A 13,033-nucleotide genomic window follows, 5' to 3' on the forward strand; every position below is an offset into this window, starting at 1 on the left:
CATGTTGTACATAGAATCGTTTATTATAAAAGACTGTACATTAATTTTTCAATCAACATATTATATGTACAAATGAAGGGCAGACAGATAGATTTCAATACTTCTACCCATGAAATTGAGCCGGAACACGTCTTTTTTTTGGGGGGGTGGGAATTTCTAAAGCAAACGGGCAAAATATCAAGGCATAAGCTGCAGTTTCTTATGGAAGCTCATTTCTGACAGTGAAAGGAATAAAACAAGATGAAAACTTAGCTTTGTGATGGGAAAAAAATCCTCTGAGAAACATGAAACAATGACTTTGTATCATACAGTAATAAGAAACCTGATCAAAAGATCCTATTATTGAGATCATTTTGTGCAAGTTTCTTACTATTCTTCAATAATAAGTAGTTATTTTGAGATTCAAAGTCATTATTTGGAGAAAGTATCTCATAATAACTTACAGGATCTGTTTTTTCCCATCACATTGGCAGAAATAGGCTTCCACAGTATCCTGAAATGGTAAATGGTCAAAAACTTGTCATTAGGTAATGTTAGATGGTACGTTCGAGGGCCAACAGAATAAAAATACAATGTTTATCAAGATGATTCCTAGACCTGAGTGACAGCTGATAATGATTGGCTGATTTAACTTGAGTTAAAATATGTACACCTGTGCAGCCCAGAGGAGTTCATGTTCAGAGCATTCAACATGGTTGTTGATCCCGGAGCAGGTCACTGTTGCTGTGTGAAGGCTGAGGAGGTATTAGAGTTGTTTATTGGTCTACATTTCGTCTGAATTGTCTCATGGCAGTGTCAGGCACGACAATTCCAGCCTAGTTATTATCACTGCACTCTATCCGCTGTCTATCAGAAGCACAGTCCATTATTGCCAGTTACCAATTTACCCTACAGAGAGTTTATGTGGATTAGTATAAAGTTAATAACAGTGATGTGACATAATGTTTAAATGCTTGATGGTAAGCCTAAAATGGAATGTGTTCTCTTGCTTCAAACTGATCCAAATGCACAAAAAAAGTAAACTCCATTTCATTTTTTTTTTAGGATTTTTAAGTTCAAATGCAAACTTTATTGCATTTAGAGAGTGAGACCACTGGGAAGCCTGGAATTTACTTAAAATGTCTATTTTTTATTTTTATTTTTTTTACATTTAAAGCTTCTTTTAAGGTTTTAAATGAAGCTTTGAATGTCTGAAATACAAAAAAAATCCTTCATTTGAATAAAGTAATTTATGGGATTGAATGAGTAGGTTTTTTATTAAATCACCTTCCTTTACTACTCAATATATTACTCATCAGTTTTGTCAACAAAATGCATATTAGATTGCTGCTAGAACTCCCTGTTAATGGGTCCCTGCATACAATAAGTGTTTGGACTGCAGTGGAAATGCTGTTTTAAAAGGCTAAAAGCCAACAAATATGGACTGAAGCAGACTATTTCGTCACATAAAAAAGGTGAATTTTGGAAGCGATTGCATCTATCTTTTTTCAGTAAATTGTAGCTTTTGGACCACAATGTTCTGGAGTTATTGAAAATGTTTGGATCACAAGATACAGAAAAAAAAGTTTAATTCTACAAATTTCATAATGCAACTCCAATTCCCAAAAAGTTGGGATGCTGTGTGAAAAGCAAATAAAAACAGAACACATCAAATTTATATATTTACAAAAGCAAAGGTTTATCAGTTTTAACCTGAAATGTATCTTCTTTTGAATATATGTCACAAAGGATTAGCAAATTAATGAATTCTGTTTTATTTATGTTTAAGACAATGTCCAACTTTTTGGGAATCAGGGTTGTATTTATATAATATTATTCTAGCCTAATCTTATCTGCAACTGTGCAGAAATGCATGCAAAAAAACCCTAAATTTAGCATTTGAATGTTGATTTAGGATTTGTAATGCACGAAAAATGTAACTATTTTATTTTTCTCAAGCTTCATGGTCTCACTCTCTAAATGTCCATTTGCATTTCAGAGTCTAAAAAGTTCAGTGATTTCAACAGAGTAATAAAAATTAAAAAGGTGAATACATTTACAACATAATGGAAGCATAATGGCAATAAACTTAAAGATTACATTATATCTCTTAAACTTTTTGCATGCTTTAACGCCAAGACTGATTTTCAGGAGTAATTGTTGGTCTTTGAAATACCATATACAATACTTAAATTTGTAAATTACCGACAGGCCATCTTATTTTACGACGGAGCCTTGTGGAGTCGAGGAGGGCGCCACTAATGAAAACTATCATATAATCGACATTCACTGAATTCACATTACAGTAACCCGAGTGGCTGCAGCTCACATTATATACAACTGACAGTACAAACACTTCAGCTGAAGGTGTTTACATGACCTTAATTTGTTCCATCAAACCTAATACTTCGGTTCTGAATGACTTTTGTCCAGGCGAGATGAAGTCGTACATCTTCAGCTGCGTAACCATCGTCTTTGAGTTCAACCGGCGTGAGCACGTGCAGTCCAATTCTTTAGAAACTTTGTTTTTTTACATATTCCATAAATGTCCCCCACCCGCCCATATAACACCAAAATAAACTAAATAGATATTACTTTTTATTTTATTTGCAATCAGTAAGGGAAAGAACATTCTGTCATATCAAAAGGGGATCATACAGTTATGTCTATGCGTCTCAGGAGTCAAGAATTGCGGCGGTCGGTCCCTCGGTGGATTATGATATGACTGAATAAATAGACTTTACTGTTACTGCCCTTCAGTCGGCGTAGTGCATGATGGACTCCACGTAGTTCCCGGGGAAGAGTCCGGTGACGCCGTTGGAGACGCCCTCGAACCAGCCGTCGTCGTTCTTCTTGATGACGTAAATGATCGCCCCCTCCATGAAAGACAACTCGTCGTCCTTGTCCTTGCTGTAGTCGTAGATGGCAACCACTGGAAACGGGAGAGAAGACGTTTGTTCAGGTTAGTAGTGAGTAGGGGTGCAAAGGGGTGGAACATCTCCGGTACATTATCAGAAACAAACTGGGGAAATGTGGAAATATTCCAAATCGGACACTTTCAATGGGAATTATGGAAATGTATGGGAATTACCAGAAATTGGGGGTAATTTAAATTAACTTTATCATTATCCAAACATAAATATAAACATTTTGTTCTGTTATAAGCAGACACCCTTGCGAAAATAATTAAAAAACATGACATTTCAACACATTTATTTTTAAGTAGAACTTTTATCAAATTTTTATTATTTTATTGAACAATTAATTATTTCATTGACCAACAAAAACACAAATGTTGAGTTAAATATTACTCACCCCCCAACCTAAAATACCTACCTAAAATAAGTAAAATGACCTCCCCCCCTCCAAAATTTCCCCAAAAGTCCCATGTGAAATGTTGAAATGAACATGTGTATGAATGCACAATCCATGTAGGGGGCGTGGCCTCGACAGAGGCGTGGCCTCAATAGGGGGCGTGGCCTCAGTAGCGCAGCAGTAAGCAGTGTACTATATGCATGTGATTGAGGAATAGCAGAAAAATTCAGTGTACTTGCATGAATTCTGGTTGTTTTAGTCAAGCCTATGCTAAAATGTTTTTCTCAACATATATAAGTTCCCTGTTAAGGACCAACCTTCAATTTTATAAATTCCCAGTTTATTCCCATAAATTCCTGTTAATTCCCATGGAAAGTTTCCAGATTTTGGAATTCACAGAATTTTCCAACCCTAGTAGTGAGTATTCAATGTAAGACTTGATCCAAAGTTGGCAGATTTTGGTGCAAACCTTTCTCGACATAGTTCTTGGGCGCCCACTGTGGATCTCCGTCAGCGTACGGGTCGCTGTACTGCACGACGGCAGCATCCTCCTCCTCATAATCAACTGGAGGAGGCGGCGGAGGTGGGGGAGAGTCGTCAAACATGGGCAAGTCATCTGGAGGCGGAGGGGGAGGTGGAGTAGGAGTATCTGCAACTGTTGGACAGACGAGCAAAGTGAGATTTTTTTTCCTTGTCAGGTCAACAAAAAGTCAAGGAGCCTGGTGCTGGAGAGGGCGGCGGCCGAATCATGCACAATTAATAATTGGACATGCAGAAGAGTTTGTATTTAAGATATTTTAATATTAAACTCATCAAGCAGACTCACTGTTTCATCTTAAAGGGATAGATTGGATGTTTTGAAGTGGGGTTGTATGAGGTAATAATCCAGTCAGTATTATCTATGGTATGCTGTGGGTGGAGTCAAAGCCACTTAAAAAAAAGAAAAAAATCAGTTTAAGTGTGCACTATATTTAGAATTGTTTCACCAATTTAACTTGCCATCACACAGCCTTTTCCAATGACGAACTGGAAACAGTATCTAAGCTCTCTTAAAGCCACCAGACTTCTTTGACAAAAACAGTAATTTTACCTCACAGGACACAGGAGTTGCTGATCTATCGCTGCCTTGATTGATTAGTTTGTTGTTATTATAATATGACTTCACTGAATCCGAACTAACCCTTTAAAACATCAAAGTCACACAATAACACAAACAAACTCAACAGCTTAGGCAACTTGAAACCAGCAACTCCTGTCTTCTGCCAGGTGAATTAGAGTTTTTTTTCAAAGAAGTCTGGTGGCTTTGAAGAGAGCATAGATAACAGCTTCAGTTCCCTGTCTGAAAAGGCTGTCTGGCAGCAAGGTAAAGCAATTAAAATATCTAAATATAGCTTACACTTGTGTGCCCCCGTCCACAGCAGTACACTGCTTAGCTACCGTGCCTGCAGGTAACACACCGACTATGGATAAGTACCTCATATAACCCCACTTCTTAAAAATATGAACTATCCCTTTAGTGATTTGCATGCTTTTCTGTTCCTCTTGTTGTGGCTTTGTTCAGGTTTTATGAACACTCAACGATCGGATGATTATCACATGCTGTGTCATGCTATTTAGTGGGTTAGGTTTGTGTGACAGCATCCACATTGGGAAGGAACGCTATAAAAAGGTATTCCATTGATGAATATTTTATCCAACACTATAACTGCTGTGTGAACAAATATCTACCACAGAAATCTAAAGTGAGAAATAAAAAGCATCCTGAGCTGTAATATTTGAGTGTATTGCAGGTTGTGGTCCAGCAGGGGGCAGCAAAGAGTCCCATCTCCTCCAGCTCTGTTTTGCAGAGACTGAAGACACTTTTCCCCCCTTAAACATTATCATTCACCTCAGCTCAACCCTGCAGTGCTACATTCAGCATATGAATACCAAGCTTCACTCAGTGATAAAATCCCCACCATGACACTAAATCACTAAAAACAGGAGGTGGCGGCCTCGACTATCTCAGCTGGTTGCTTTTTCAGCTGCACATATTTTAAAAGGGTACTTCTTCTGCCAAGAAAGTGAGCTATGTATTATACCTCATAAGAAACACTGTAGGTTAAAAACTGAAGGTATAAATCTCTCTCCAAACAGCAGATAAAGATACTAATAAGCAGCATGACAGGACTCTAATGAGACATGTTTTGGATGGCTCATTGCTGCACGAGGATGGTATTAATTGCTCTCAATAGAAAAGGGGAGGGATGAACAAGCACAATGCATGCTGGGTGTTCTGGAAATGGGAGTAGTTGGCACAGATTAAGAGGAAAGTAGCCTCTTCACTTACTGCTCTCCTGCATCCTGGCCACAAAGCCAGTCAGAGGTATCTGTGGAGTCAGCTGGGGCATGGGAGGAGGAGGAGGAGCGATAGACACTGAAAGCCCAGCAGAGAGGAGACAGAAAGGCAGAGGAAGAGAGCAGAAACAAAAAAAAAAGAGAAAAAAAAGAGAGAAAGCCCATCAGTCACCAAGAATGTACAGAAGGCAGTTAAGAGTGCTCCCCAATCCCAAGCACACACGACACAAACACACTGCAAGAATTGTGAGCTCGACACGTCCAATAAAACAGAAAAGAGTGATGTGCAGCAGAGACAGATTGAAGTGCTCAGTGGAATTAATTAACCTGCCGACTCATAACTTTATAAATTCCAAATTTGACTTTAAAGAGAGGAAAATGACGTTTTATTGAGAGAACAGATTAGTTAATTCAACTGTCAGTAGCTGCAGCGTCTCCACAGATCACACACACAAATGCTGATAAAAGTTCAGTGACGTCTGTGACTGTGATGAGATTCTGCAGGGTGTATGGGGATCAGAGGCCAGCGGCTAAACCGAGGATTAGGTTTGATTTCTGTCAATCAGAGAGCTCCCACTCATGGCTGTGAAAGAAGTGAGGGAGGTGGCCAGAAGGAGGCGCTGTTTACATTAGAGGTCCATCGACTTCAACCCACATCCCTGACAAGCCTGCTGAACTCCCCACAGAGCTGCTGTAGTTGTGAGTTATTACTTTAGATTTTTCCCGGATCATTTCATCAATCCCAAACACATGACACATGAAGCCAAGTGCCTGTGTGAATGCATGGCGATCATTTTATGGAGCTGAGGCACCACAATTCCATTTACACCTTGCAAAAAAGCCACATTAATACCAGCTGTAAATGCTCGCCCAACACATTGTGAATGAAATGTGATCAGCCACATGTGGAATCGTTCTGGCATGCATTGTGATCTGATTTCAGCCAGGTGTGAATCCATACAGTGTGGCCACATTTTAGGGAAAGAAACCATCTTCCCAGCAAGCTGAAAGGCTGTCCTGCTATCTCAGGCTGCAGGTAGAGGCAGAAGCTAGGAAGGATATCCTTTAAAATAGCCTTCACATTTATAACAGTTTTTAATAAGCATGATTCTGGCTAGATGGCGTCCTAATCCATTTATTGTAATCAGATGCTAATCATATTTTATCATAATGCCAGGTGTAAATGGGAACTAGATTTTAGACGATAGCTAGTTAAGTTTTAAAGGAGTAAACATGATTTTGCATGAGTCCAAAAACTATCCATAAGCATAAATAGATTTTTTGGTTTTAGGGATGAAATGTGACAATATGTATCCTCAAAAATGTATAAAATGTCTATCGTATATATTGTTTTATTTGGTTTCTATTGCCATGTTGTGCTTTGGAAACATTTAAATCATACAGGTACCGTTTTGCTACAATGGAATATGGAGTATACAGAAGTAGGCTTTACCATGTACTTATTTCATATAGACTTTATATTTACTGAATTATCTGAAAGCAAGCTATATATTAGGTATTAAAATATGAAATGGCCTGTCGGGATAGAAGACATCTTATCAGGTTTGTATCTGTTATAAAATCAAAGGCTGACAGCTGAACATCGCCATACCAAATCGCAAATGTGTGTTGACATTTTTGCCATCAGGAAAATCAGAAAAAAAGTAATAAAAAAAGAATACTTCTACATGAACTTCCACATTAGCTGTAGCCATATTGGTTGCTTTCTCCATAGGACGCCAAGAGAGGGGAATATGCTAGAATGGTTATTTAAACTCTGCTATAAAGTGATGTTTTAGAGAATAAACGCGCAAAAATCTACTTCATAATTCATTTTGCAAAGTATAAGAACATGACTCACCTCCTAAGTAATGGGATCTAACCCTAACTGTAACTTTTTAAAGTTAGTGTATGTGGTAATACTTACTATATTTGGCAAAACTTGTATTCTAGCACCAACCCGAAGAGCCAAAAATGATGTCATTGCATATCTTAAAGTGCAAAGGCCTCGCAAGGTGTCCCTCATCATCTCAAACGCGCTCCATATTAGATAAATGGTTGTAATTGGCCAGACCCGGGTCAGGTCAACTGGAAATCTGGAAGTCTGAAGAGGAGGAACTAAACTCATCTGCCAGAGCAAATAAACCATGAGCTGGCAGATTCGTCTGGTTCCCAGGCTACAGAGACGAGGCATCGATACTAAAGACATCCCAGAGTTAGATAAAAAGCATCAACCTGCACTTTTAGTCTGGAAGGAAAAGTCAATAATTCAGACAAGAAAGCGATCTTGACCTTCAGACGGCAGTGACTCACTAGTTGCAAATATAAAATATTGCTCTGTGGCTACAAAGGTTAGCTCGCTTTAGTTTGTGACTGTGCAGGATTTGGAAAAAAAATGTGACGTTTTGTGCTTCAGTGAGGATTTCAAATGCAGGCTGGGACTGGAGACAGAAAGGCCTTACTTGAGTTCTGGCCGTAGCCAGGAGTGCCTCCATTAATGTGAGGCAGTTGCTGCTGCTGCTGCTGCTGCTGCTGCTGCTGTTGCTGCTGCTGTTGCTGTTGTTGTTGCTGTTGCTGCTGTAGTTGCTGCTGCTGCTGCAAGGAGAACTGGGAAGTGACCGACGGCGCCCGGCGGTAGGTGCCCGTGGCCGAAATCATAGAGACAGAGGAGTTGGAGTGCCGCGAAATCTGCCGCGAGATGGTTCCAAACTGGGACATTGGAGCGGGGCCCAGACCAGGCCCAGGGGCCACCACTAGAAACACCCAAAGAGAGGAAAGATAGGCAGGAGGGAGGGTTAGACAGAAAGGAGAAGATGGGGAAAAAAAGCACCCAAAACATGAATCATCAAGATCGTAAATGAAGTGAGCTTTTAAAATGTGATTAGAGCCCCAAACAGTATGAAAAGGACAATCAATAACCAATTTAAGGAAGCAGGTGAAGTCAGGAAGCAACACAGATTGTTAATTGATAATACAGTTTGGACAAAGGTAATTCATGAAACACAAGAGTCCCGAGAGGTCGTCCGAATGAATCCTGCACCTAAGGGTTCTTTAGTGAAAGGAAAGATTCAGGAGGCAGAGAGTAGAGAGCAGCAGCAGAACTTTTCACACATTCGTCAAATACTCGTCATTACACAGAGTATCTAATAATAACACAACAGCATTATTACAACAACATTAAAGAAAGCTTTTAATTTATAGATATCACCATGAAACTTCCCCAGTTTGTTATTTACATTAAGACAATTTTTTTTTGCATTACAAGTTTTCTGAAATTGTATGTTTAGATATGCAAATGAAGTGTTAACTCCAATTAATTTCTATGACATAAATCTAAACATTGGATGAAGCAAATTTCAAAGTAATCATTTTATTTTGTTGATTGAAAGTTGTTTTTTTTTTTTTTTTTTTTACAGGAGATTGGCTTTTTTTTTTTTTAAATCAATTTCGTCATGTTTTTGAGACAAAATGTTCTATAAATCAGGGTATGAATTATATATAGACAAGCCTCTCTGTGAAAACCTTCAGAATATATTTAGGAATAAAACTGGTAAGTTTGGTGTCTGTAAGTGGAGCTGAAGTTGAGATTTATGAGAAAAAAATAACTTTGAGAAAACGGCCTTTAAAGGTTTTTATACATTCTTAATGGAAATGACTCTTTGAAGACAAAATATTGGATCTAATTCAAGCAAGGTTCAAGGTTTAGATTACGTTCTTGGTACTACACGCTGCAATAGAACACTAACTTTTGGTGAATTTGGCAGAAATCTAAAAGCACAAATGGATCTAATATAGTAAAATATAATTCAAATGTTTGTTTTGAATGTTTTCTTTCCACTATTCTAAAAGAAGATATAAGAAAAAATAGCCGAAACCTTCAAAATTGACCAGTGCATGAAAGAAACAATGTTTCTGCCTGTAATATCTCGCCTTAAATACACTCAAATATTTGCAGATGATAGATGCAGTGTGTGAATGTGTGTGAGTGAAAACAGGAGACAGAGAGAAGAGTATTTCCTGTTCACATTGCAGATAACACGCCGTCTCTCAGGAGAGGCCCTGCTCTCAGATAGAGCTGGGTGGAACCAGAGGAAGTAAAAAAAGATACAACAAACTTCTCCATATTGTCACAGGCAGCAGAAGTAATTATAGCTGAAAGTGAGCATTGATGTTCTGAAGGAGGAACTGTGCATGTTTCAAGTGATCATCCTGCCCAAGATCATGGGAAGTCAATCAGATATAAGCAGACACACATCCACATCCACACACACACATACACACACACATACACACAGTAGTTGATGGAGCTTTGCAGAGCTCTGACAGTAAATCAAACCCAGTGTCTCTCAGAGTCAATACATCATGTAAATTAAAGCAGCAATAGGAAATATTGAATTTTTTTCAGCACTCAAATGGCTCTTTGAATGTTTTAGAACTTCATTACCCAGAAATCATATTATGTGACATCAGCTGTCGCAGAATTGAGTGCTGGCATTTCAGTGTCCATTATTTCTCAAGTTCTTGGTGACTACTAGCTAGTTTCAAAGTAATTATTTACTTAATTATTAATTATTAATTATTTTTACTTACTTAAAGGATGCACCATTATAACTTAACATGTAACATGTATATATAGAGGTATGTTTATATGCATTTTACCTACCTTTTGTCCAATATTGCACTCTTTGATGCAACAATAAAATAGTTACAATATTAAAATAATATAATACATTTTAAATTATGCCATTTTTATTCATTTACCGTAATTTTTTAAATATCAATTTGGTGTTGTTTTTTTTTCAAATTTTAACTAGATTGAATGTATTGGAAGCCACTGTGGCATCACAAGCTGTAACATAACTTCCAATATATATACATGAAAACATTTCAGCTTCAGCAATGATTTTGCTGCTTTTCCTTTAAATTATTTTAATAATGTTTAGGTTTTGTTAGGCTGTTTTAGAGTACTTTGAATACCTTAACCACATTTTCCTAATTACACTGACATATTTCAACTTAAGTAACATTTCAGCACAGGACTTTCACTTGTTTTTACAGTGTGGCATTAGTACTTTTACTTAAGTAAAGGTCATGAATACTTCCTCCATCACTGTTTGTCGTTCTATTCATTTGTAATGAGGAGGAAACAGCCAGACACGCGAGCGAGTTTAATGTTGTTGGCGTGCCGTTGGCTGTGAATTTTTGTTAGAAGTTATTTAAAATTTTGATCAGATGTCGGGCCAGATATGTCGACGATATTCCATCACTTGTTTTACTCCTAAACTGAAACAGTTAGCGTTGTCAGTTGGTTCAGTTAGCTGTGCAACACGTACACAAAACTGGCAGTTACTGGATGCAAATATTGAATTTTTACCTCCAAGTAAGAGCTTGTTTGTGTGGTGCAAGTTGGTGCAGCTGGTTCCAGATCTGCCTTTGTGCAAATAAAACTGAATTACTAAAATGGTTCTTCTCTGTCACAGCCTCGAGTTATGATTTCAGATAAAATAAAAGACATTTTGCCTGATGCAGCTTTAACCACAATCACTTTTCTGGTTTGAAACTCAAATGAAACAGTAACAAACCTGTGCAGAAGAAGTCTCAAAGCCCCTTAGGTAAATTGGCTTTATATATTTGTATAGAAATGCTGCCCACATTCTGCCAGTGACTCAGCTTTCAGATCTTAAATTTTATTCATCCATTTAGGTTGAAAAGTTATAATCAGTTCTGTCAGTGCAGACAGCCTTTTTAGACGTACAGCTGCTTGAGGTCAAACATAAATTAACAATTTTCAGATCTGCAGGCGGTTATTAACTCTTGCCAGGCCCTAGGTGATATGAGACTTCTTTATTATCCAATTATAGCAGATCAGTGAAGAAGAAGAAAGGAGCACCACCACCACCACCACCACTGAGGATTGAAAAAAATGTTACTGAACTGGATAGGAACGAAAGCCAGACACTCTCTCATGCAGACAGAAGCACATATACAGTCTGTTCACACTGCAAACACAAAGATCAGCAGGTGCTTTTCTACAGAGCTGAACAACCTGCTGAAGGTCAACAGGTTTACTCACTGAAACATCTCAATCAGCCATTCTTTTGTCTTTGCTGAATAATGTTATTTCATAAAATGAGAAATAGTTCTACCCAGAAAGAACAAGAAATTAAACCTTTTTGTTTAACATTTTACATATCTCGAAGGAAATCTGCAACAGCTGCATTCCTTAACTTTAATGTTTGTTTAGATTCATGCAGAAAACAATATAAGAACAAATTCCTCTTCTTGTTGTTCATCTCAGCAATTTGTTCCAATTGTTTTTGCATTTGTTTCTACAAATTGATTTCTTTTCTCATTTTCTCAAGGAAATTGTTTTTTTTTACTGTCAAAAACTATTAAAAACAATTTGTGTCATGATTTTAGTGACAAAATGTTCTATAAATCAGGGTATGAATCATATGCAGACAAGCCCCACTGTAATAACCTATAACGTTCAGAATATAGTTAGGAATAAAACTGGTAAGTTTGGTGTCTGTAAGTGGAACTGAAGATGAGATTTATGAGAAAAAAAGAATTTTGAGAAAACGGCCTTTAAAGGTTTTTATACATTCTTAATGTAAATGACTATTTAAAGACAAAATATTTGATCTAATTCAAGCAACAACAATTAACCAATCTTTTCTTATTGTTGCTCTTATCAGACCGTGAATTTAAGATTGGTTTTGAATCTGTGGAACATAAAAAAAACCTAAAAAATAAAGCCGAGATGTCATATAATCAAGTTTATCTATTCGATTATTGATGTTTTCCGTTTGCCAGAACTGACACTATGGGAAATCATGTTCACTTAGTTTATTTAAGAGAACTTCAACTTCTCTACTGCTCAAGTTTTTCTTCTTCTAACAGCCTTATTTTTGGTGCCAACTCTTCATTTCTTGGGCATGTGCTGGGATATTTGCACACGGCACAAGTGTGCCAAGTGTGGTTTTAGTTGACTACGATTTCTTTAGTCTATTCATCTTTTTTTATGCTTTTTTCCAGCTCAATCACCTATTTTCATGATTTGCATGATTCTTTGTGGAGAACCTCAAATTTTACAAATTTGTTGATTAAATCTACTAATCCATTAGTCAACAAAATAAAGAACTGAATAAACAATCATGCTCAAGTAGGAATAATTATTCAGCACACCTGGGTTAGAGCATATTTTCTTATTTTTAAGCAAAATAAAGCAAAATTAGAAAGAACATTGCTGCATGAGACCCAGTGTGTATGCACACTAATTTCTTGCACAAAACTGAATAGCATTAAATCACAAAAAATAATCTGAACCTCTTGCTTGCAGTGTGCACAAACAGTCAGACACCCATCCATGCATCCATCCACACACACACAAAGCCCATAT

The 13,033-nt window shown here is 37.5% G+C and overlaps 1 protein-coding gene across 6 annotated transcripts in view; it reads right to left on the reverse strand.

Moving 5' to 3' along the window:
• Positions 1-4: 4 nt before the first annotated feature.
• abi1a (abl-interactor 1a) overlaps positions 5-13,033 on the reverse strand; it is a 72,795-nt gene continuing 59,766 nt past the window's right edge. For 4 of the 6 annotated variants that reach the window (XM_059326970.1, XM_059326971.1, XM_059326972.1 and 1 more), the window contains 4 exons: positions 8,094-8,384; positions 5,624-5,710; positions 3,764-3,949; positions 5-2,911 (listed from right to left, as the gene is read on the reverse strand). In XM_059326970.1, the coding sequence (XP_059182953.1) occupies positions 2,736-2,911; positions 3,764-3,949; positions 5,624-5,710; positions 8,094-8,384 (740 nt within the window). In that variant the 3' untranslated portion in view covers positions 5-2,735. The remainder of the gene's footprint in view (positions 2,912-3,763; positions 3,950-5,623; positions 5,711-8,093; positions 8,385-13,033) is intronic. The other 2 variants (XM_059326975.1, XM_059326974.1) reach the window with 1 other exon arrangement.

The sequence above is a fragment of the Centropristis striata genome, chromosome 23 (genome assembly GCF_030273125.1).
Source record: "Centropristis striata isolate RG_2023a ecotype Rhode Island chromosome 23, C.striata_1.0, whole genome shotgun sequence".
NCBI classification, from domain to species: domain Eukaryota; kingdom Metazoa; phylum Chordata; class Actinopteri; order Perciformes; family Serranidae; genus Centropristis; species Centropristis striata.